Source organism: Pseudorasbora parva, chromosome 24 (genome assembly GCF_024679245.1).
Source record: "Pseudorasbora parva isolate DD20220531a chromosome 24, ASM2467924v1, whole genome shotgun sequence".
NCBI classification, from domain to species: domain Eukaryota; kingdom Metazoa; phylum Chordata; class Actinopteri; order Cypriniformes; family Gobionidae; genus Pseudorasbora; species Pseudorasbora parva.
Window position 1 is genome coordinate 7,717,194 of NC_090195.1, and position 27,300 is coordinate 7,744,493.

At 38.0% G+C, this 27,300-nt stretch overlaps 1 protein-coding gene across 2 annotated transcripts in view; it reads left to right on the plus strand.

The window, feature by feature from the left end:
- Positions 1 to 2,814: 2,814 nt before the first annotated feature.
- LOC137064239 (matrix metalloproteinase-16-like) overlaps positions 2,815 to 27,300 on the plus strand; it is a 76,933-nt gene continuing 52,447 nt past the window's right edge. Inside the window, exons 1-4 of one of the 2 annotated variants that reach the window (XM_067435606.1) lie at positions 2,815 to 3,276; positions 24,771 to 24,919; positions 25,659 to 25,673; positions 26,157 to 26,279. In XM_067435606.1, coding sequence (XP_067291707.1) covers positions 3,166 to 3,276; positions 24,771 to 24,919; positions 25,659 to 25,673; positions 26,157 to 26,279 — 398 coding nt within the window. In that variant the 5' untranslated portion in view covers positions 2,815 to 3,165. The remainder of the gene's footprint in view (positions 3,277 to 24,770; positions 24,920 to 25,658; positions 25,674 to 26,156; positions 26,280 to 27,300) is intronic. The other variant, XM_067435607.1, reaches the window with a different exon arrangement.

Sequence of the window (27,300 nt, forward strand, 5' to 3'; positions counted from 1 at the left end):
TGGCCCCGCCCGTCGACTCTATACACGATGTGATTGGGCCGTCCAGATTTTGAGGAACACAGCTCAGAATGGTATTGAGAGTTCCTAGACGACACTTGCAGGCAAATTAAATTTGCTGCCGCTAGGGTGCGTCTAGATTTCTAGGCTACATCATTGCCTGACTCCGGTTTGAACATAAAAGGCTGAAAAGTTTCTGATGGGAGGTAATCGGAGCTGCTAACACAAGCTCTTGAAGCTCCGCCCCCTTCTTGAAAGGGGGATGTGAGCAGTAGCCCATTTGGATTTAAAGGGCTACACACAAAAAAGGGGCGTTTTTGCTCACCCTCAAGAAGTGACAATTTTAACATGTTATGAAAATTATCTTTGGGGTATTTTGAGCTAAATCTTTACATACACACTCTGGGGACATCAGAGGATTATTTTACATCTTGTAAAAAGGGGCATTATAGGGCCCCTTTAAGCTAATTAAAGGGGGGGGTGAAATGCTGTTTCATGCATACTGACCTTTTTACACTGTTAAACACTTGGATTCCCATCCTAAACATAGTCAAAGTTTCAAAAACTAATGTTGGACGTTTGATGGAGTATTTCTGTGTCAAAAATACTCCTTCCGGTTTCTCACAAGTTTCGGAGAGTTTTTTACGAGTATGGGTCTACTTGACGTTAAAAGATCGGAAGGTCCTTTTATGGGCCGTACGGGCTCTTCTCCCGGTAGGGTGCGCGGGCGCGTCACTAGCGCGAGAGAGGAAATGCACGCTGTAAACAGTCTCTCAGCTGCAGATCCAGTCGTCCGTGAACACTAATGTCGGTTATAGTCCGTGCCGCGCTCCACTTCATTCCTCCACTTTGACATTAAGGCGACTTCAACGCTTCAGCACAGCATTCCGGGAAGGCAGCGCTGCATTTGAACCGATTTGAACGCAGAAATGCTTCAGTCGCATCGCAAAGTGGATCTCCACACTCCAAGAAGTGTGTTTTTGACGGAGCCGTCCCAGCGATAAAGGTTCGGTCCTGGAAGCAGCCGGTAAGTAAAACTGCTTCAAATGTCTGTGCTGTTGCTTATCGTCACGTATGTAAACATCAGTAAACGACACGATCGCGTGCTTCGTCATTCAAATGCACTAACGGACTTCATTGCTGTTCTATGTAACTTATAACGTTACACTACTCTGACGTGCAAAACCGTTTTGCTTGCTACTAAGGTTTGGTCGCATACAATAGTCCATAAACCGAATCATGTCATGTTGACAGGCCTCTAAATACAGTACTTACCACAGAGACGGACGTCCTGCTGTTGCTGTTTCTATTTCAGCCTCCGAATTAGATTCTGGATCATATCTATTAGCTGAGATAGCTAAGATGGGTTTCTCCACGCTTGAGGACGTCACCGCTTTGCGCATATGTCATTCTTTAGCTCCGCCCACACGATACGCCTCCAGGCGCTCGGTTTTTTCCGGAAAGACTCGGTACAGCCCATATTTCTTTTACAAATATAATAAAACGAAAGACTTTTCGGAGATATGAAGGATGCAATACTACTCTATAGGTACTCAAGATTTACATGAGATTGACTGAAACTGAGTGTTTCACCCCCCCTTTAAACAATGAGATGGTATTTTGGGACAAAAGGCACAAAAACACAATTAATAATATTAAATTATAATAAATAGTTGGCTGACTTTTAGATTTCTTGACTTTACATGGTTCGATTCAGATGGTAAATATTATTAAGTTAGGTGAAATAATCACCATATGACTAATGACACCATATTTAAAATATGATATTAATCATATAGTATAATAAAATATAATTTATTGTTACTACTGTAACAATGCTGTCAAATTATGATGCGCTCTTTCGATGCTTTCAGAATCTTTACTTTTCAAAATAATTTTGTTTCTGTGTTTTTAAAAGATATTATATTAACATTAATGATCATTATTTATTGAGCAAAAACAAATTATTTTATTTATAAAAAATAAACAAAATCGTACAAACTTAGCTAAAGTGATTGTTTTGGAACTAGAACTAGACATTGTTAAAACATATTGATTTACCTGAAGTATCAGATGATAGAAAGCCTCATATATATATATATATATATATATATATATATATATATATATATATATATATATATATATATATATATATATATATATATATATATATATTCAAATAAAAAGACTACTGATTTATTTTCACACAGAACCTGTTGATCTATAAATGTTCAATACAAGCGTATATACCATTTTCTGCAGTCATATACTACGAGAGTAGTAAAAATCATCTTAAAGTGTGCGTTTAGCCCCGTTGTACCCTAAATTAAAAGTGGGGAAATGGGATTTTCCCATATTTGTATTCTGTAAGAAAGCAGGAGAGATGCCCTCTAGTGGACATGAACGGTACACTGCATGTTAAAAGGCATCCAAGCAGTAAGGGTAGCCAAGATGTATTGTAAACACAAAAGAAGAAAGAATTGCGTAAACATTATGCATTCACTTTATTATATGGTATAACATAGGCGATATAGACTTTAACATATATAGAATATAGTCTCTCTCTCTATAAATGTAACTAATATAAATACAAATGTAATAAAATACATATTTTAAGTTACTGCTATTACTACTACTAATAAAATATGATTAATAAAAATATGATTAAATACTATTATTGTCAATAATAAATATTAGTATTACTACAGTTGCTGTTATTAATTTACTCGAGTTCGGTGTTGGGTTTCTGATTTAGGATTCCGTGACGTTGCTCTCCGTGGGTTCTCCGCTGAGGTGGGATTCAGAGCGGAGCGCAGCGCGCATGCTCAGAAGGGAGAGGTATGGTTGAAAACTCGCAGTCCATCGCGCCGAGCAGAAGAGGAGCAGCACAACTAAATGTGACTTATCTGAGCATCATCATCATCACATCTGCGCCTCCGGGAGACCAAGACGAGACGAACTGTAAAGGAGCAAACAACGCGATCGGCAGAGCCTCCCGGAGTGATGTGATATTATTATTATTATATCTCTCGACGTGACGACTGGTTTGCCTGCCTCTAATGTTTCCAACCCACTGAGACCAGAGGGATTTATTCCTTCTTTTGTTCTTTGCTTTTTTTATTGACTATTAATAAAAGCAGCCAAAACGAATAAATACGGGTCATTATGGTTTTGTTAACACTGACTAATAGAAGAGGGTTGAATTGCTTGTGCGCGCAGTTCTTGCTGTGGATTTTATGTGCTGTGGACGGAGAGGAGCAGCAATTCAGTGTGGAGGTAAGAGATCCACAGAGGAGATGATGGTGATGATGCTGATGTCCTTCACGAGCTATGTGCATAACAAACCCTGCGCTGGATTGGGCATTTGCATGAAAACTACTAAGCTTTGCACGTTAATCTCCCATAACAAACCAATTCAAAGTTTATTAAACGACAACAACACTAGCCTGCAGAACGCAGCAGGGATGGATTGTCTTGTTATTTCTGAGACTTGTTGGTGAATGTTTACTGTAATAGCAAAAGACAAGCCCGAAGCATCTTCATTGAAACATCTTAATGAAAGCAGTTTGTTAAAATATGCATCAAGCACTAATAAGGGGTCACATGCAGTCTCAGTTAGGGGTAGTAATTAAAAAGCAGCATGCAGCTTATGTTGTGAAGCATTTTGTAATGCATGCATAACATCTCTTATTCAAAAACATAGTGAAGAAGAGTCTGTTTAGTTGCACCTCTGACTTATTGTATGGCACACTTCCATAATTCCAGTCCAGAAGCTTGAATGTTCTCTTTTCCTGCTGCTCTGGACACGCAAACACACACATAGCCTACATTGAGGTTTGTTCTATTGGCACAATCTGATTCACGAAAGGGCGGAATAAATCAACTCGACATGACTTGATATCCGGCCAGTAACCAAAAGAAGTCAACCTGTCATTACAGCCTAAATATCGTAACAGTAAACATGCTGTTACAGTTCAACTTCTTATTTTTATTAGAAATGCATGCATGCATTTCATGCAAAGTTTTCGCCTTCAAAACGTGCCAACATTATAAAAGTCCGCTGTGAATTTACAGTTGGTCAGAAGTTATGCTCAAATGAGACAGCTGTTTGTGTTGTTTGGAATAGTGAAGTGTGTTCAGGGCAAAGTTTTTCTCCATAGCTTATAATGACTCAAGCGCTGGATGGTGTTGCAGAGGCAGACCGCCTGTTTATGAGCTTGACAGCTGGGTCAGATGCCCTTTATGTCTTTGAGGAGCCTAAAATCTGCGGTCAAGCAAACAATAGCTTGAGACGCCTGAAATTTTCATTCTGACAACTGTTATTCTTTCTGTCTCTTGAAGATTGCTATTTCAGACACTTTGAGATTAGAGGCTTTGTCTCAATTCTAGCAATTCTGTTACATTTTACAGTACCAGTACCATGTACTTTGAAGTCTCCAGTCACCATGTATTTAAGCATCCCATCATATAAATGAGTATTTTGAGATAGCTCAATGAGAAGCGAAGCGGAAAACAACTCAACACAGTCTTCTTCCTGGACTGACTGATTTCATCTTAGAAATAAAGGTTCTTCTATGGTTCCATGAAGAACCTTTAACGTCAAAAAATAAAGGTTCTAAAAGAGGGTTTTCACAGCGAGGTCATTGAAAGGTTCTTTGGAAAACCAAAAAAAACGGTTCTTCTGTGAACAATTCTTAAAAGAACCATGTTTTATAAAGACATTATAAAGAACCATTAAACACTATAAAGAACCTTTTGTGCAAATCAAAGGTTACAAGGTTCTTCATATAACCACTGATGCCAATATAGAATCTTATATTTTTAAGAGTGTAATGGAAAAATAGTTCCTCATATTATTATAATGCTCTTTAAACTAAATGCTGGAATACACTAAAAGACTTTTGCTCAGATTTTCGCCCCAATTTGCGATCTGGGTCGGCAATAGTTGCCGAAAGTCTGGGCCAGTCTGCGGATTTTGTGCGTTTGGAATTGACAGAATTCACAGAAACTCGCAGTCGCAGAGTGCATGATGCTCAGCTTTTCTCTGTAACACAAAGTTGGCAAGTTTATGGTGCCTGCCATTTAAAAATCTCTTCAGATTCTAAAAGATTTTTTTTAAAGGATAGATCACCCAAAAATTAAAATGACCCCATGCTTTACTCAAGCCATCCTAGATATATATGACATTCTTCTTTCAGACGAATACAACAAAAAATGCATTATAATGGAGGTGAATTCTTCTTCTTCTTTCAGCTGTTCCCTTCAGGGGTCACCACAGCAAATCATTTGCCTTATAATGGAAGTGAATGGCAGCCTAAAATATTAAGCCCAAAAAAGTGCATTCATCCATTATAAAAATAATCCATACGGCATGGATTAGCCAGGACATACATAACTCCCAATTGTATTTGTCTGAAATAAGAATGTCATACACCTAGGATGGCTTAATGGTGAATAAATCATGGGGTCATTTTCATTTTTAACTATACCTTTAAGAACTGTCCTCTTAAAGGTTCTTTGGTAAACCAAATGGTTCTTATCCTTGGAAAAGCTACCCTTTCGGAACCTTCCATTGGGATAGTTCCCTCAAAAATGTAAATTCTGCCATCATTTACTCCCCCTATATCATTCCGAACCTGTATGACTTTTGTCTCTTGCAGAGTACCAGAAAAGGTATTTCGCAATGAAAGTCATTGGGGTCCAATGTTGTTTGGACGGCAACATTCTTCAAAATATATTGTTTTGTGTTCTGCAGAGTCATAACGGTTTGGAATGACATTAGGGTGAGTAAAGGATGACAGAACATCCATTTTTAGGTGAACTATCCCTTTAAGAAAGCCTTGTGTGATGAGTCAAACATTGAATCAGCCAGGGTAAAAGAACATGGGGCAGACAGACAGAATGCATTTTCCACTTGTCTGATGTTATAAACGGACGCCGATGTAAAAACACTGAAGTTTATTGGCGCGGTTTGGCTTGTATGCTCGGCTGCTGTGGCAGTGGCAGAGGTTTATATTGGTAGCTTCCTGAGCACACACACAAATACAGGGATAAGACGAGCTTCTGTCTTTCCAAATGACGGATCTGTGCGTTAGCCAGAGTTTAACCTAAATCTGTCCAGGTTTTGATGGCAGAGCAGCGGTCGGCTGACATGACCGTCTCTGTGGGACTGAGGTCAGGAGCTGATTGGTCACTGGGCTGCAGCATCACCTCAATTTCCTGGCTTCTTGTGTTCCACACGATTAACTCGGTTTTACCAGACACATTGAACTAGTTTTATTATGTTATGGTTCAATATCTATTCAAATGTACAATGTACACACTCCCAGTACAGTAGAAAAGGTCTCTCTCTCGCTTGCTCGCTTTTTGTCTGAGTGTGTTTTGGAGAGAGACATTATTAATAGTGTGACAGACAGACAAAAGAGGGATTTAACTAGTGTGCAGCAAAGGCAGTGAGGTGTGTTATAAAAGAAACCATTGACAAACTATTTGGTCTTTTAGAAAGCCAAATTATTAAGAGCTGACAATGGACATGTAATCTTTTCTTGGCAGTTCTCGCGCTCTCTATACGTATTGCTCTCTGGAGGTCTTTATACGAGGCTTTCAGTTTGAAAGAATGGCCTCCCAGAACCAGCCGAGAAGTTATCTCCCGGGCACACAACTGATTTATTTTTTAATTAAAAAAGAAAGATTTATTAAATGGAAAAAGTTGTATTAATATAAATCGTTTAGATTATGTGGCGTTATTTCATTCATTGTATAGATTCAAGTCATCACGTCTTACGAAAAAGCTGTAAAAAAAATCGCCAGAGCTGTCAATCTACAAAAAGCGTCACTGTGAACAGATAAAGCTCTATCACACCTCTCCAACAAAGGCGCATTCTCTGCAGAATGACATGTTTGGATGATGTTTGTCACTTTGTATAACATGATGTGTGAGTGTGAATAGAGTTCAGTTAAAGTTCAGCCTCCACCTTTCTACTGCAGCGTCTTTCGTTTTTCTAATTTTACGTTAAAGCCAGAGCGAATGTTATTTCTGCTGCCATAGCCACAGTGATTCACCCTCAAAATACACATGCATATGCACTAGATGTATTGGGCCTGGGGATATTTTCCAGAGTTTTGGTGATATTATATCACAATTGTATGCATTTGCTCTGAAATGTCCCAAAAGCGACTTTTTTAAAAAATAGCAAAAAATGAGTTGCATCTTGTATAACTAATAAAAACAAGTTTAACATTGCTCAACTTATTTTGATGAGTTAAAACAATGTAAAACATATGTTGTCATAACTTATTGAACATACATTTTTTACAGTGTATATGATGTATATTATGATTATACACTTACCTAAAGGATTATTAGGAGCACCATACTAATACTGTGTTTGACCCCCTTTCGCCTTCAGAACTGCCTTAATTCTACGTGGCATTGATCCAACAAGGTGCTGAAAGCATTCTTTAGAAATGTTGGCCCATATTGATAGGAGAGCATCTTGCAGTTGATGGAGATTTGTGGGATGCAGATCCAGGCCACGAAGCTCCTGTTCCACCACATCCCAAAGATGCTCTATTGGGTTGAGATCTGGTGACTGTGGGGCCATTTTAGTACAGTGAACTCATTGTCATGTTCAAGAAACCAATCTTAAATGATTCAAGCTTTGTGACATGGTGCATTATCCTGCTGGAAGTAGCCATCAGAGGATGGGTACATGGTGGTCATAAAAGGTTTGAAATGGTCAGAAACAATGCTCAGGTAGGCCGTGGCATTTAAACAATGCCCAATTGGCACTAAGGGACCTAAATTGTGCCAAGGAAACATCCCCACACCATTACACCACCACCACCAGGCTGCACAGTGGTAACAAGGCATGATGGATCCATGTTCTCATTCTGCTTACCCCAAATTCTGACTCTACCATCTGAATGTCTCAAAAGAAATTGAGACTCATCAGGCCAGAACATTTTTCCAGTCTTCAAATGTCCAATTTTGGTGAGCTCGTGCAAATTTTAGCCTCTTTTTCCTATTTGTAGTGGAGATGAGTGGTACCCGGTGGGGTCTTCTGCTGTTGTAGCCCATCCGCCTCAAGGTTGTGCGTGTTGTGACTTCACAAATGCTTTGCTGCATACCTCAGTAGTAACGAGTGGTTATTTCAGTCAAAGTTGCTCTTCTATCATCTTGAATCAGTCGGCCCATTCTCCTCTGACCTCTAGCATCAACAAGGCATTTTCACCCACAATAATCTCACATACTGGATGTTTTTCCCCTTTTTAGACCATTCTTTGCAAACCCTAGAAATGGTTGTACGTGAAGTAACTGAGCAGATTGTGAAATACTCAGACCGGCCCGCCTAGCCCCAACAACCATGCCATGCTCAAAAGATTGGTTGATTAATTAATTGCATTCATGAGAAATTGAACAGATGTTCCTAATAATCCTTTAGGTGTGTATACTATATGACATTCTCTACTGACGGTCTATGATGTTGAAAGCTTTTCTAAGGATGCTGATTTTTTAGAAGGCAGACTGAGATGGTGAAATGCAAAAGGAATATGGTTTGTGTAACATTAGCAACACATTATTAGTGGTTTGATAATGTAGTCTATCAAAAGGCTAATCATATTAATAACCGTTAAGTGTCCGACATTGTAAAGAGTGGTGCAGCATTTACTACAGTAAAGTTAACCTGGCCAAATGTATCTCTGAGTAGATGTGAGTGGAGGTGGGGCTATTTTGCACATTCATGAATCCACATATACTGAAGCAAGGGTGTAGTTACAGTCAAGCTATTTTAAGGCATGAACACATTTTCAGGAACATTTTTAAATGTGTCATCTTGGTGATCAAAGAGTTGTAAGGGATGAAATTGTTGACTACAGGGCTACTTTACATGATCAGACTCTTTAAATGCACTAAAATGAGCTAAAAAAATAAATTAAAAAAAGCTGTAAAATGTTTCATTGGAATGGATCAACATAACCACATACCAATAAACTGCAATATTTACCTTCGAATGTCTTCACATTTTACTGAAACATATTAATATATGGGAAACACTATGCTGATTCAAACAGATAAATCGTAAATATTTAATATATTGTCTAGCCCTTCTTGTATGCCAGTGTTTTGGGGATAAAACATTATGTGATGATGCAAATAAACTGATTTACATAAATGTTGATTCATGTAAATGAATCAACATTCTCTGATGCTACTTTGAAAAAAAACCAAGCAAACCAGTGTAAAAGCTCAAATACCTAAGAGTCATAAGACAAGGAAAGATAGTCATCTCCAATATTTCATAATATATCACCCAGCCATAATTGGACATAGAGGTTGACAATAATATGCTATAATATTCATGATGTGCATGTGATGACACAAATAAAACGGTGAATTAGAGTTGAATTGATTCATTTAAATGGAAAGTTTGAACTGATTTAAGTGAATTATTGACAATAATTAATTTAATCAAAAACACTATCAAAATGCTCTTATACCTTTGAGTAAGGATCAGGCTTGCCATCTCGGATATTTCAGCAGTAATAAGAATTTCAACCAGCCCTATTGTTTTAGCGTTGTAAAATGAAACATTCAATTTGATTTGAATTCATTAATTTAAATGGACAGTTTGAACTGATTCATGTAAATTAAAGGAACCAATTATAATGCTAATGATTCTTTTAATTAAAAAACACAAGTAACACTTATTCAGACAACTCTCAGACATTTCAAATATATCCGAAAAAAATCGCCTAGCTCTGATAGTATGCAAGTGTTTTGGGTTGAATAAATCAGATTATAGGTCTATATTTAGATAATCTGTGTATCATTATTCAGAGCCACGCTTTGGATTTTGTCACACTCATACAAGCCACTTGCGCATACAATACACACACATTTTCTCATGCTCGGCTCTCAGCGCAACACACAGCTTCAAAGAGAATACACAATGCACAACTCATCCTAACTAAGCCCTTCGCCTTAACTTTATATGTGGGTTAGTGGCATTGAGGTTGCATCCTGCTGAGCGGCGAATCCGTGAAGGCCCAACTACACGGGTTCAGTTCTGTCTTTTTCACTGCCCGACAGATTCGATCACAAGAATCCTTTAAATAATGGAGCCATTTGACTTGGTCGGTTTTGCTCCCGAGTACAACATTAAAGTCTCTTTTGATGGCTCATGAATGAACAGAAGCTCAAATGTTTATTAGATCGTTCCCTTCATCCTTCCATCTGTGTTTATACTTGCAGTGTTTATGAGCAGCACTTTCTGTCTTGAGGCTTACTAAGGACATGAGGAGACTGCTGACCTTTTATCACTGCTTATTTGTTAACAGTTGCATTCATACATAATGAGAATCTATGTGTTCGCATGTTTGTAAATGCGTCAATGCATGCATGCTTTCTAGTCCTACATTGTGTCATCGTGTGCATTTCCAGGAAAGATTGTAGTGCTCCGTGTTTCATGTAGCATGTTGCGTTCACACATGGTCTCTCTGATGTCAGTTTGGCTCTATACGGCGAGCAGATTTTCACTGTGGAGGGGACGACACATCCGTCTGTTTATCTGTCAGAGTCTTGTGAGAACCAAAGCGCACCAGTACAACCCAAACACAGTCGCAAACCTAGCGCGTGATTCTGTCTGTGTGCAATGCCTATTTCTAGCTTTCTTACTCCCCGGACGTTATTTCTTTTCTGTCTCACTCTCGCCGTCTCTTGGTGTTTTTCTTGGCGTAATGTTTGTGTGTTGAAAGAGACCGTTGCTCTTCAGTCTTTAATGGCACGGGTGATTGCTGGTGTTGAACAGACGCACATGACACTATCGGCCCTCTTGAGATATTTGGGGTTTTCTATTTACACCGTAGGGACCTGGGGAAAAAAAAGGTTCTTGAAGCTCAATCCAGTGGTGACATGATGCCGAGCTCACTTCTTTTTAATTTTGTCAAATTAAATCAGATTTTATTTACTTGAAATAAGTCAATAACAGTTAAAGTCCATTTCTGATTTTATTGTTGTTCGCATTTTCATGTTGCAGGGTTCTACTTGGCGATGTTTTAAAAATATATATATATATTTGATATTTTATAGGCTCTGTCAGTGATTTGTGGAGTACCATCTCCTAGTGGGGGCTATTTTATATATTATAAAAATAATTCAGCAGAGGCAGGGATATATTACGGTGGCCCAGTAGTGTGCAACACAACAAAATTTAAACCGCATACATAAGTTCACAACACAACGAAATCAAGCCATAAAACAACGGAAACAAGCCACAACACAACAAAAATGCTCCTAACCACTAGGGGGTACATTACAGTTAGTTGTCCTAGCCATCGTTCTATAGATTAGTCTTACAAAAATATAAACACTTCAGTTTTAAGTGTGTAACCATTGTATATCAACATGAAATATCAATTAAAATCACCTACATGCATCATAGCTGCATATTTATACTCGTAAACGCTTTTAAGTGGTTGAAACGTATAATTTGTATGAATTAAAATGACTTTTTTTGTTTAAATGTTCAAATTCCAATGTGTGCATTACTGAGTCAGTTTTACCAATACAACCAAGCTGATGAGTTTTAACAGGTCTTTTTTTTTTTTAACAGTAATTTTAATTCATACCAATTACAATTTTCAACTGCATGGTGGAACTGGCAGACGTTCCCTTGGGCATCAAGCCCGAGTAAAACTGTTCACGAGGATAAATATGCAGCTATAATGCATTTAGGTGATTTTGAATTCATATTTCAAATCGATATACAACATGAGGTTACACACTTAAAACTGATCGTAGTGTTTATATCTTTGTAAGACTGGTGAATCTAAAGAACAATGGCAAGCAAAAAAATGTACCGCACTCCTAGAGCCCCCTAGTTGTCAGGAGCATTTCTGTTGTGTTGTGGCTTGACTTTGTGGTGTTGTGAACTATTGGGCCACCGTAATATATAGACCAGAAGGGGAAATATATATATATTTTTTTTAATATATATATATATATATATATTATATATATATATATATATATATATATATATATATATATATATATATATATATATATATATATATATATTCTGTCATGACAACTCTCAAAGTGTTTGGCATGGTAATGGACTTGACAATGTTGAAATGTTGATATGGTCTTGGCGCAATAGATCTGCTGAGCTGCTGCTGTTATTGATGTACAGGACTTTCTACTGCCAATGCATACATGGCACTGTTGTTAGCAAGTAGGACATGCTGCTGCTGTACAATACTAGCCTAGAAATCTAGACGCACCCTAGCGGCAGCAAATTTAATCTGCCCGCAAGTGTCGTCTAGGAACTCTCAAAACCCTTCTGAGCTGTATTCCTCACAATCTGGACGGGCCAATCACATTTTGGTAGGCGGGGCCTAATGACGACGGCCGAGTTGCGTTTGCGTGCTTCTAGTGAACACAGAAACTGGCGAACGGCGGCGGTCTTTTGAATCAGCTTTGACTGTGAGTCTGGAAGACTTGGAGTTAAGCTTTTCTCTGAGAAAAGAACGGCACTGAAGTTGCTCTGGTTGGTTGTAGCGCTATCCTATCGCGTGCAGAGGGAGTTTGAAAGACGACCATTTATCCCGCCCCTCGGATTGAGCCCTGTCTATGGTGAGTTTCCAGACCAAACATCTTGATGTGGGTCTGGCTTGTCAGGCTAGTACAATACAGCATACATGAAAAACCTGTAGCAGATCTATACAGGTGGAGCTGGAGAAGGTGGAGGGTTTCTGAAAGTGCGACGCAACTTCTACAGCAAATGCTGACCAAGTATTTGAAGGTTGAGCAGCCAGCTCATTGGCTGCTGATACAGAAGGAACCAATCAGCGGTGCCCTGTTTTTATAGTAACTGTAAATAAGAAACAAGTATTCTTTTCTTTAATCTACATTTATTTTGTATATATTTATTTATTTTGGGGGAGAAATATGGTTCTGTATATGTAGAATACCTGAATGGTTTACTACATTTGCCAAAATGAGCAGTACAACAGGAGCACAGTGCGTTTTCCTCAATGCACTGAACTGAACTTGACCTTCCATTTCAAATGGAAGCAAAGGCCACAATGGTAACATCTATTTCATGTTTTATTGATAATTTAAAAAGTCAAAACATAAGACATTTCACACAAAATTAGATTAAAAAGGCCACTCACTGAACTAAAATGCAATATAATACAACGATTTAGCACACTACAAGATTTAATGCATACTGCTTCACATAAACTATAAAATATTAGGTCATATACTGAGTACATACTGAGCAGTATGCTAGTATTCAATTCTGAACATGTAGCAACAGAAACGAACTTCTCTCTGAAGGGAATAAACTGCGAATAAATGAAAATGTTTTGTTTGGAACTGGGTCGAGAGGTTAAAAGCGTGCTAGACCCGTTATAGAACTGTGACATTCTCTGACATTTGGCCAAAACAGTCGGCAGCGGTTGATGGAGGGCATGAGACGGAGGGGGTAGCCATGGAGATCCCATGTGCGATATGACGGTTTGGTATGTGTCCGGATTAATAATTTAGTTTGTGTGAAAACGGATACCAGGGAGCGATAGCCCTTACCCACACACACTTACACTCACTTAAGCACAAGTGACGCAAGAGATCCAATGTGACTGGTGTCACAGCTCAGCTAAAACAGACATTGTGTGAAAAGGTCCATTTTTAATATAAGCCACACTGAGTGCTTGGAAACACACACACGCATATAACACATATGCATATATAGAGGCAGCAAAGCAGTTATGGTGACTCAAATTGCATGCTGGGATGAAGGTTAAATCACACATTAAAATGAATTAGCCTTGCAAAGCTTTCCAAATGCCAATAAGGATCAAATCTAAGGATCTGAAAAAGTTATGAGTGACTAGCTTAACTAGAAATTCCAAAAATAGTGACTGTTTTCATACAGGTTTCGTCAAACACTCCCCTCGTCTGCCATTGGTCACACTCCCGCCCCCAAACTCACCCCAGTGGTTGAGCCAGTGTTGCCGGGCTGGTCGAGATGCTCAAACAAACAATATTTTAAAATCACCACAGAGCCAAATGTTTATCGTTTTTAATACAACAAAATTTGAACAGGATTTCACAGGATGGAATCGGAAGTATTTTTGACCACCCAAACAACAGTCACTTATTTATGTGTTATGTATATTACATCTGTACATGTTGCCATGGACACATCATTGCTAATGAGGCGTTAGAACGGCCTTTAGGATTCAGCTTTGATGTTTCTATGAGGCTAATTAGGCCTTGTTTGTCTTATTACCTATTGATCCATAAAACACATCAGCTCTGAAAGTTCACTGGTGTGGTTCAGCGATCAGAGTATGGCGTCAGGTACACTCCGGCCTAGACCTTTTTGGAGTTCAACAATGGCTATGTTCCTGTTGTTATTGTTAATAAAAATGACTATCATATATAGAATTATTTCAGCTGAAATAAAGCCGGAAAATAATAATATTAGATAAAAACTTAAAGGGATAGTTCACCCACAAATGAAAATGTTATTACTTACCCTGAAGTTGTTCCAAACCAGTATAGGTTTAATTATTTTGCTGAACACAAAAGAAGATATTTTGAAAGTGTTGGTAACAAGAAAGTTGACAGGACTTCCATAATCATTTGAAACAACCTGAGAGTGAGCAAATGATTACGATTTAAATTGTTGGATAAACTATCCCTTTAAACTTTAACAAAAAAATACAATAATTATCCTGGTGATTAGTCACATGGCATTTACGGCTCAAGTGATTGACTAAAAAATACGTTTCCACAAAAATGCCTATGAATAAACTAGTCAAACTATTTAATTATTATTATAACTAGTTTGCTATTCAAAACACAGAATGATAAGAACACTGAATGGTTACAAATATTAAAATGCAGTTTCCAGCAAAAATAATAAACAGGGAATGAATGGGGCGGGAGATTTTAAAGGTAGTGTAGTCAATTTTCTGAGCAAATTAGCAATTTAGCAATAGCAAGCTAGTTTTGAAAACATAGATCCCATCCTTCCTTCAAAACGTCTCCAAAGCTACACCTCTTTCAAAAGACATGAACGTACAGCAGGGAACAAACTAAAGCGTCACAAAAGATGGCGTTAAATTACCTCATGTCTCAAAATACATAACATTACAGTAATAATGAACAATGATAATGCAACCAGACCGAATTCAATGATTGAAGAAACATTTTATGGTCCTACACCTTCCCGCACCTTGGCACTTAACTTAGTGATTGCCATCAGGATGTGAAAAGTCTTTCAGCCAGCATAATAAAGAATGTTTCTGGAACAAATCACCTACCCTGCCTTTAATGGTAAAAGGTTAAAGATTTCAGCTAATAACTGGAAGTGTGTAGGATTAAACCCCAAACGAGTCTTTTAGCTCAAGTTAAAATAGTTTTTTACAGTAAAGTGCTTTTGACAACAGCATCTGCCAAGTAAATAAATGCCAATCTCACCAAAAAAATATAGGCTACCTGTAGGCCCAAAGCTCTGTTCATTTGGCACAAAATCCACATCCAAGGAGCCAACGTATCTCATGTCCTGGTTGTGGTTTTTAATGGCCTAAATCTTTTTGAATCTGCACCAAACATGCTATGTGTTCCCAAATCCAAAACCACCTGAGAAAACTCTCCCTCCCTCTAGAGGTCCCCTGGGGTAACAGTCCTCACAAAACCTCTTCCCTGTCTTAAAGACACAGTAATTTAATAAATATGGCCCAATATATGTCATACCATACCATATCACCAACTGAACAATCCATAGCATAAAATAAACATTTTCTGATGATTTCTCTACTAATATAACATTAATTAATCTGCCTTTACTGTAATAAATGTGTTTCTGCTCTGATATCAAGTGATTGATAGAGAGGTGTAAGAAAACATCGACCTTCCATGTGGAGCTCCGCTGTCTATCATGAGCAGATAAAAGAGGGCATATATAACTGAGAGAATAAATGAGTTTACATACCAGTGAAGGTGAACCTAAAGAGCCAAACAAACACCTTGAATTATCTGTCACTTTACCTTCACTCCTCCTGTGTTTCTTTTCCCTCACTAATTATATGTGGTAAAGCAAGTGCACAGTATGTGAATGTTTGAATGCCAGCTAGCATAAATCTCATATTCAGACAGGAGAGAGGTGTTATACATTTTAGGACGAATCAAATGCTGATGACTCTCAGCAACTTTTACTGACATATCTTATAATATGTCAGTGCCATTGTTTTGCCTCAAGATGCACATGTTTTTTTCCCCTAAAGCACATTTTAAAATGGACTCTACTAGAGCCCTGAAGGTGTGCTGTGGTATCTGGCACCAAGATGTTAGCAGCTGTTCCCTAAAGTCCTGCAAGATGCGAGGTGGGGCCTCCATGGATCAGATTTGTTTGTTCAGCACATCCCACAGATGTTCGATTGGATTGAGATCTGGGGAATTTGGAGGCCAAGTCAACACCTCAAACTCGTGCTTCTCAAACTATTCCTGAACCATTTTTGCTTTGTGGCAGGGCGCATTATCCTGCAGAAAGAGGCCACAGCCACCAGGGAATACCGTTTCAATGAAAGACCATACATGGTCTCCAACAATGCTTAGGCAGGTGGTACATGTCAAAGTAACATCCACATGGATGGCAGTACCCAAGGTTTCCCAGCATCCTGGTGCCATGTGTTGCCCTAGTAAGCGACACACATCCACGTGATCAGGTCACCTCCTTCCATTGCTCTATGGTCCAGTTCTGATGCTCACTGTTGGCACTGTGGTGGACAGGGGTCAGCATGGGCACCCTGAATGGTTTGCGGCTATGCAGCCCCATACGCAACAAACTGTGATGCACTGTGTTTTCTGACTCCTTTCTGTCAGAGCCAGCATTAACTTCTTGAGCAATTTGAGCTACAGTAGCTCATCTGTTTGATCAGACCACACAGGCCAGCCTTCACTCCTCACGTGCATCATTGAGCCTTGGCCACCCATGACCCTGTCGCCGGTTCATCACTGTTCCTTCCTTGGACCACTTTTGACAGATACTGACCACTGCAGACCGGGAACACCCCACAAGAGCTGCAGTTTTGGAGATGCTCTGACCCAGTCATTTAGCCATCACAATCTGGCCCTTGTCAAACTCGTTCAAATCCTTACGCTTGCCCATTTTCCCTGCTTCTAACACATCAACTTTGAGGACAAAATGTTCACTTGCTGCCAAATATATTGCACCCACTAACAGGTGGCGTGATGCAGAAATAATCAGTTTTTTTACTTCACCTGTCAGTGGTCATAATGTTATGCCTGATATATATATATATATTAGGGCCGGGACTCGATTAAAAAATATATATAATTAATTAGAGGCTTTGTAATTAATTAATCGAAATGAATCGCATTTTAATTGCATATAAATATTTGACCTGAGAACAGTGAGAAGTAATTTTTCACATGGATTTTTAGTATACCATTGAATAATGACTGAATACATAAGCTTAATCAACAAAATATTGTTTATTTATTTCAGTCCAGCAGATGCAAATTCCTTGCACACAACCATGCTCTTGTCGACGCTTCCATCCTTTCGTTTTCCCATCCACGGGGCCAAGCAAAGCAGTCTCCTCAGCTTCTTCGTTCATGTTCACACTGATTTGTTGTTGTCGTGACTCGTGAGCGCTAGTTGGTGTTCCAGTATAATCGGTCCGTCGAAACTCATTCATTGAAAAAACGTTCCGCGGTGCAAAAATAAGTGTGGTTAAAATTGTTATTTATTTTTTGTGTAATTAATCTTAATTAATGTGTTAAAGTCCCGTAATTAATTAAACTTAATTAATGTGTTAAAGTCCCGTAATTAATTAAACTTAATTAATGCGTTAAAGTCCCGGCCCTAATATATATATATATATATATATATATATATATATATATATATATATATATATATATATATATATAAATAAAAATATGGTTATATTATAATATAATTATATATATATATTAATAGGGTTTATTTGAGAGTACTAGATTAATCACATGACTGATAAACTAATTAAATGCTGCTTCAAAACTATTTTTTTTAATTATTTATTCTATTAATTAATATTATTATTATTAGTTTTTACAATGTTTGAAAACCATTGCCGTAGACCACTAGCCTGACAAGCCAGACCCACATCAAGATGTATAGCCATTGTTTAAAGGTGAAGTTTATAATTTATGCTCCACTACTGGCAACAGAAACACAAAAGTAATGATTTCAAAGTAGTTTTCATTGATTTGGACAAACAAATAATCCCACAACAGGGGTTAAAACAATGCTGTTATGCTTAAACCAGTCAGGACTTTCAAACAAACAGATTGCAGTTCTGAAATGGCACACTTCACTTTTAAGGTTACTAGTGCAAATAATACAGCCTTTCTAAAACCTTGCCAATACTTAACGCAATAACTTTAAAGCACCATACCTTCTACAGATTGAGGTGTTGAGAAGTTGAGGTTCACTGTGTTTATTTATACTCAAGTTTTTTGGCAGGATTTTAGTTTGTTTGCAACCTTTGGGGTTTGATTGAGGGTTTTGAAATAAAGCCTGAAAATAGTTTGTCATTCTGTTTTTCTGGAAAAATGTCCCTCAGCATGCTAAACAAATAGAGGAATGTGAAGTGTTGGGCGTAGACGCTGGGAAGCAATAGCTGTGTTGCGTTTTGCAATCAAATAATAGCACCTCTGCACAATGCCGCCCATGAAAATGTGATACATTGGCTTCTCTGGTTTAGTTTCCTCACTTACTTCAGGTCTGTGCATCATGCAACACCTTACCACATATGTGCTTGTGAACCTGAACTACCATAGATCCCCTTGGATCCCGTTCCAACATCAAATTAGGTAATGATTTTTATTCATGAAGTCAGACTTTCAGTGCCAAATGCCTGTGCCAGGTAAAAGCATGGTTCCTGTGCAGGGGGAAGACATCTGAAGATAACAGATCACTGTTTACCTACAGCATGCTGTGAGTGAATGAAAATACAGGATACATTAGCAGAGTGTTAGACTTTTTCTGGCCAGACATGCCATCAGCCTGGGGTGAAGGTCAACCAGTAGGCAGAGGGAATTCTGTGAGGAAACTCAATGTAATTGTCTAGTTGGCAGGTCTCTGCGTTTACTGTGCATATTTTAGCTGACCCCTAGATCATATCTAGAAGAACATTTAAATGCACAGCTTTCTATATATCTCAGTTGATATAATGGAATTCTAAATTTCAATAACACCATTGTCAGATATTTCTACTCAAATCTGTTAGTAGAGAGAAACAAACAGACAGTTGCTGACATAAAGTAAGATTAACCTTGGAAGGTTGGACTCTGATGGAATTTGATGAAAAATGTTTGCGTTTATATTGAAATATAGTTCTGATTGCAGACTTTTGGGACATATTTACTCAAATGTGACAAATTAGCGTGACAGCGAAATCCCAAAAAAGCACAGATGGGAGTGGAAAGTTCTGAGTGGAAATTAAAGAACACAGACACAACCGGATAATTTCCGTAATGAGCAACGCAATCTACCAGTTAGCGTCTGGTTTAAAGCATGCTTTTTTGGGGGGTGGTAAATAATGCCGCAAACACCAGTAAATTGACGAGTAAATCACTGTGCAGGATTCATTTAAATACTCTCATCCCCTAAATTTAGCATATGAAAGGGAAACTCCTACAAATGCAATATGCTCAGCCACAAAAATAACCCTGCCCACGACTTTTCAGCGCTATTTTTTCCCTTTTTTGTCTTTAGTAAAGCCTTACACGGCCAACGGCAAAAGAGGGTTTGCGATGGCTCAAGCAAATCTGGCCCCAAGTATCTTGGTGAATCTGAGCACAGTTTGAGACATTGTCGAGTTCGTCTTCAGTAGTTATAAAACTGATATTAAATATAAGTATTAGACAACGAACTTTAAATATTCATGAAAATTAGAAATGTTGCCTTGGCAGCTAATTTGAAATAAATAAGTTAAAGTACCAAAATTACTAAAACCGAAATATATATATATTTTTAAAGCTACACAGAAATATATATTTAAAGCTGCTGTCCTTAACTTTTTTTGTGTTCAAGATTTACAAAAATTATATAATGAAAATGTACAACATGAATCCATTTTCCAAACTGCGTTTTTGTCTTACCCTGAATCATTATGGTACACTTATAATAAGTGTTTATATTGGGACTAATTCAGACCGGTCTGGTAGGAACCGCTGCGGAGGAGCACAGCCCCTGCGTGACTCGCCATAGACATAAACAGAGAGAAGTAGATCCGGCTGCAGTGTTCTTCCGCAAAACGCATGCCGTTCTGTTCATGAACTGCTACAGCGCAAATAGTTACGCTGCAGCTTTAAAAAAAATATAATAATAATAATAATAAATATGACAAAAGTACATTAAAAATGACCAACACTTAAAATAAAAGCTAAAATATAAATAAAAGCTTTATGAAAATAAATTCATTTTATGACTCTTAAGTATTAGCCTATTTAAATCTAAACAGCGACTTTTTTGGGGGGGGGGGGGGGCGGACAGGGTAAATAAAGCAGTAGAAAGAATGTGATTTCAGAAGCAGCCATAGGGAAGACTAGGGTTAGAGTACGTGATCGTCAGCACCACCCTAACTTTTGGTCTGATGCTGCTGGCCTGCTGTTGCTGTCCTCAGACTGCTGTGACGTGTGGTTCTGTGGCTCTGCAGTCACCTGACCGCTGCAGGTTCATTTAGGCCTTTATGGTGCTATCATAATTCCCAGTGAACAGCTCTAAATAGAACATCACATGTTGTCATCTCGAGACTGGTAATTACGACATTGCGTGAACTCAGAATAACACACCACAGCTAATTATCCTTGTGATGCATAACACATAAAACTACTTAAGTGAATCAAGAGTGTGTAATGGAGATATATTCATGTGACCTGTTATATATTAAGCTTTCTCCCATGTACCTCACAGAACAACCTGAATTTGTTCTTTATTCTTACTTTGGCTTGATGAATTCTCAACATTCCTAGCAAATAACATAGAAAAGCTGTGTGGCGTTGTGTTGAAGGACGTCATGAATGCCTTAAACAACGTTCAGTGGCCGGTTGCATAAACATCTTAGACTAGTTTTAAAAGTTAGTAACCTATTTTTTTCTTCAAGATTGGTCCTAACTTTTTGAGGTCAGTTACATTAAAAGGTAGTTTGGTCTAATCTAAATCTGAAAAATAGTGATTCCCGATTGTATAACTGCTAGTTGATCAAACTAGTTATTAAGAAGCTAAGTTTATGCAACAGGCCGCAGTACGTATACGTACATACTTGAAACTTTATTTGATGACATTCTTAAATAAGACGCATAATATGATTTACCAAAGTAGATCAACAACATTGGAAGGGCTATCATTCCCATTGATTTTAGGGGTGGATTAGAATTAGGCTTAACTTCAGAGACATGGTTTGGCTTATGATTGTTTGCTAGGAAAGTTATTACAGATAAACAATGTTGATCCAGTTGATTTACTTGGGTAAATCGTGTAATGCGTCTTATTTAAGAATGCCATCAAATAAAGTTTGCCAGCTGCAGGACACTACAATGCTGAATCTCACACAGAAATGTCTAGATCATATTTCACCCCAAAATTAAAAGAAAAAAATGGAAATTATACTTGCCATATTTTGCATAAATATCATCCTTATTACAGTAATGCAAAATAAATATTCTCATTACTGAAAATGATGAATGGAGAAATCTGCATCATTTTCTTTATGCGAATATTATAATTAGATGTCCAAGCACAGACGGTACAGAAACTCAGTTGTATTTTCTCAGTTTAAGATATAAGATAAAATAGTTGCATGTGGGCTACAATTAATAATTTAAAATTTTGTCTTAATGCAAACTTTTATGAAAGTTAGAAAGCTAAGTTAGTATTATCAAAGACTTTAGATATGCAAAGACGGTGCACTCGTATTATTATAGATGGGAAAAAGTGCGCACAATATGGCAGAATAAGTCCCACCTTCTAAGTAAAAGAGCCAATCACTAATTAGTATAGTCATTGCGTCACTGCAGCTGGCGTTAGAAGCTCCGGTTGGTATAAAAACAGCATGTGCATTCGCTGGTCTATAATGCATATATGAACAAGTTCTCCATTTAGGATTAGAACGAACCCAAGCGGTCTTTGGTGATGTGGATGATTACGTTGCGTTATCTGTCAATCATCATCGTATAAAGCCCGCCCTGACAATTTTGATTGGTCCGAACAGTTTCAAGTCTCAAGTTTCGGATCAAGTCCAGACCGAATTGCCCGACCTCAAATGTTGTGGGTAGGGCTAAATTTGGCTGGCATCCAGGCTACCTCAACACAACCCTCTCAGAAAACGTTCTGCATTTTTACATTTAAAAAAAAAAACATCATTTGGTGTGATTTATAAGCTGTTTTCCTCATGGGGACCAAAAATATGTCTCCACAAGGTCAAAAATGTCTGATATTACTATCAATGTAGGGTTAAACAGGACCACACACACACACACACACACACACACACACACACAGTGCCATGAGTGTTGTAGAGTTGTGATGCATTTGGCTGTTGGCTGAAGGCAGCAGATGGGTCAGCAGAGGATCCGTGTAAGCACTTCCTACTGCTTCTCTCTGGCATTAATGAGAAAACCACTTCAAAACAAACTCAACATTCTTTTTAATCTGCTAATGGCAGTAACGGTAGCAGCGGCCATGTTTCTACAGAAAACACTGTCAGTATGATTTAGTTCAGCTATGCTAAGATAATATAATTCTGGATTTAACTGGCTAGGCCTATATATTAGTGTTTTTTTTTTCTTCTTCATTGCGTATTCATTCATAAGAAACAATGTCAGAATTAGTTATTTTAGCTATGTTAAGAAAAAAATATTTTTTATATATATATATATACACACACAGTTATATTATACTGCGCCATTAATGGAATTTTCCGGCTTTCCACTGTTATATGGTAGGAGGCGATTCAAATCACAGGTGAAAAAGAAGCAGAAACAATCGATAGCATATGTAAGCAGATGTATATGCAAAATAATGTGATCATCAACATTAAAAACAACAACATAAATCAAAACTGCGTTTTGGGGGTGTTAATGTACTCGATCAACATCTATGTTTTCATCATCGTTCAGAGGTAGCACGATTCAACAGCGAAAAATGCTACCTATCAGATTGTGCTACTAGCATCATATTCATGTGATTTGAGGCTTCATTAACATTCATACCTATCACTACCCTAAACCTTAAAACAATGCAAATATATATATATATATATATATATATATATATATATATATATATATATATATATATATATATATATATATATATATGCATTGTTTAAAGGTTCAGGGTAGTGTATATATATATAAACTTTCTCCATTTTGACAGTATTGATGTGCACATGTGTAGTAAGCTCTGGTAGGACAATAGATTTTGACAAAAGTGTGATTTTCTCATGTTTTTGCTCAAAATGTTTTTTTAATAGTAAAATGTATTTTTTTTTTATTAAACTTACCCATATTCAAGAGTTGATAAAAATGCATAAATTCACTTTTTTTTCTTACTTTTTTTTGATCAGAAGCTCTTTCTTGTGGTATATTGCATGTTCAGATATTCAAACAATAAAATATTATGGAGGCCATGAAAAGTTTGTGAAAATTTTCAAAAATGCTGACTGGGAAAGAGATATTAGCAAACTGTTTACATTTCCAATGTGTTTTCTATGGAAGCTTGTTTCTGCCACAGAATAAAACATTTTAAAAGATAATTGCAAATTTTTATCTCACAATTGTGACCCTTTTTTCAGAATTGCAAATTATAAAGAAAGATTGCGAGATATAAAGTCAGAATTCTAAACTTGCAAATTCTGACCTTTTTTCTTGCAATTCCGTAGCCTGAGAAGCCAAACCCACATCAAGATGTTTGGTCTGGAAACTCACCATAGACAGGGCTCAATCCGAGGGGCGGATAAATGGTCGTCTTTCAAACTCCCTCTGCACGCGATAGGATAGCGCTACAACCAACCAGAGCAACGAAGGTGAAGCAGAGCTTGTTGACAGATTAAACATTCGCCGTATTGGGTCGGCAAAACTCCGAACACATCTTCCCTTTTTAAGAATGACTTCAGTGCCGTTCTTTGTTCTTTTCTCAGAGAAAAGCTTAACTCCAAGTCTTACAGAGTCGTGGTCAAAGCTGATTCGAAAGACCGCTGTTCGCCCGTTTCTGTGTTTACTAGAAGCACGCAAACGCAACTCGGCCGTCATCATGGCCCCGCCTACCGACTCTATACACGATGTGATTGGCCCGGAAAGAGTTAGGTAATTACAGCTCAGAAGGGTATTGAGAGTTGCTAGACGGCACTCGCGGGCAGATAAGATTTGCTGCCGCTAGGGTGCGTCTAGATTTCTAGGCTAGCAATTCCGAGTTAAAACTTGCAATTCTGAGAAAACAAAAGATGTAGATGCGAGATGTAAACTAGCAAAAATTGTGAGATTAAAAATCGCAATTACCTTTTTTATTTTTTATTCTTTGGTAGAAACAAGCTTTCATTGTCTGATTATGGGATTTTGCTGTGAAATCTTTATGGAAGTAATGTGTAATGATTAAACAAAAGTATCTCTCTCTCTCTCTCTCTCTCTCTCTCTCTCTCTCTCTCTCTCTCTCTCTCTCTCTCTCTCTCTCTCTCAGGCTTGGCTGCAGAAGTATGGCTACCTCCCTCCCACAGACCCCAGAATGTCTGTCCTGCGGTCAGAACAGACCATGCAGTCTGCTATCGCTGCCATGCAGCGCCTCTACGGCCTTAATGTCACCGGTGAACTGGATAAGAACACCATTGAGTGAGTAGGAGTTACACTCACCATAGCTCCCATAGTGACTGATTCTGGGTTAGAAGTTTAAGATGATGTTGTTCTTCTCAGAGACTCTTTAACATTGCTGACTGTGTTTACATGTACAACAAAAGTGCCCTTAAAGTGACTGACCCTGTTTAAAACAGCAATAAAGATGGATGCCAGTTTGGTTCCCTGTCATGATGTGTTTTTACCAGCAGTGGCGCTAGCAATACCAAGGTCATGGGTTCAATTCCCAGAGAACGCATGAACTAATACAATGAATGCAAAGTCTCGCTGGTTTATCATCTGCCAAATGAATAAATATATTTGAGTATGCTATACCCCCAGCTAGATCAGTGTAAACCAGTCTGGACTTACTTGAAAACAACCTAATTTGATCGTTATAGGGTAAAGGGACGGGGAAATCAGAAACGTCTTCACAAGCTGCTCAAAGCCCAAAACACAACATGATAAATGTATTGATTATATAAAATGTATAGTTCTGTATCTCCTGCACACTGAGTATGATGTACAGCAGTGATTCTCAACCAGTTTTAGAAGACATTTTTTGCTGTCTTTGCAGTTTACTGTTATTAAAAGGTACTTCAGCCATTCTGATAAGAATGAAGGGCCACATTTGACTGAAAATGTTGGGAAACACTGACGTACAACATCTGGCGGGAAGGATCATGTTGATTTCATAACTCTTATGTATTCTTTTTGTTTCCTTTTTGCTTCGGTATAGTGATATCACCGTAAGGTGAGACTGATTACTCTCTCTCTCTCTCTCTCTCTCTCTCTCTCTCTCTCTCTCTCTCTCTCTCTCTCTCTCTCTCTCTCTCTCTCTCTCTCTCTCTCTGTAAAATCTATTGAAGCTGCTCTTAGCAAGATCATATCAGGATAAGAGGTAGCTGATTTACAGTATAATTAAATATATTAGTGATAGTGGAAAGCATTAATTCATTAGCTGGTATTTGGCATGTCTATATGTTGGTATTGGAATTGAATATTTAAATTAAAAAAACAACATGGTGGTCCTACTACCACTAAATGCAAAAACACTAAGTAAGTTAATTATACACAAGCATAGTTTGACATGATGTATATAAACTTTACATTTGAGAAACCTCATGGAATTTGAGACGCTATTCTGAATTGCTAATTTATCAAGGCCCAGACAGGCTGAATGTCATGAGTGTAGAGCAATGCAATATTAATGAATCTACTTCTTTCTCTCTCTCAGCTGGATGAAGAAGCCACGGTGTGGGGTGCCAGACCAGTTCGGCGTTGCCTCGAAATTTAGTGTCCGAAAAAGACGTTACGCCCTCACAGGGCAGAAATGGCAACATAAACATATCACATACAGGTGAGTTACAAAAGCACAATTCCTGTGTGTATGTGTGTGAAATAAAATGCAGTTTTTGTTTGGAGAAATCTTTAAAACAAGAGTTTACTTCAGAAACAAAATTGCAAGAGATACTAAGTTGATTTCAGACATAGTTTATTCTTCTTGCTTTTTTAAAAAGATTAAATCTAACAACATTCAGTGAGGATCAAGAAAAAAGACTTTGCCATGGGGTAAGAAAAATACTTAATTTAAAAAAAGTTTTAATATTTCATGCAATTGTGCTTCTCAAGAATAAATGTGTCTTGTTTTGGGGATGTTGAAATAAGTTTACTGGAAAAAGACTCTAATACTGATTAAGAAAATGATTTTTGCCATGCCAGAAGCAGTGCTATCATAATTAGGCAGTGATTCTTCTCCCTCACGTCACTGTCCACCTGTCAGACTCCCTTCACTCGTCCTAAATCACTCTGTCCAAATTTGTCATCTCTTTGCCTCTCCCAGTTGGACTCCTTCGGTCTGTGTTTACAAACCTTTATTGGAATGACTGTAAAGGATCAAGTTTCACTAAATGATTCAAGCCAAATTGTTACCCAAATAATTTAAAGATTATTTACACCAGTCAGGCATAACATTATGACGGGTGTAGTGAATAACACTGAATATCTCTTCATCACGGCACCTGTTAGTGGGTGGGATATATTAGGCAGCAAGTGAACATTTTGTCCTTAAAGTTGATGTGTTAGAAGCAGGGAAAATGGGCAAACATAAGGATTTGAGTGAGTTTGACAAATTGTGATGGCTAGACAACTGGGTCAGAGCATCTCCAAAACTGCAGCTCTTGTGGGGTGTTCTTGGTCTGCAGTGGTCAGTATCTATCAAAAGTGATCCAAGGAAGGAACAGTGGTGAACCGGCGACAGGGTCATGGGTGACCAAGGCTCATTGATGCACGGGGGGGGCGAAAGCTGGCCGGTGTGGTCCGATCAAACAGATGAGCTACTGGAGCTTAAATTGCTCAATAAGTTATTGCTGGTTCTGATA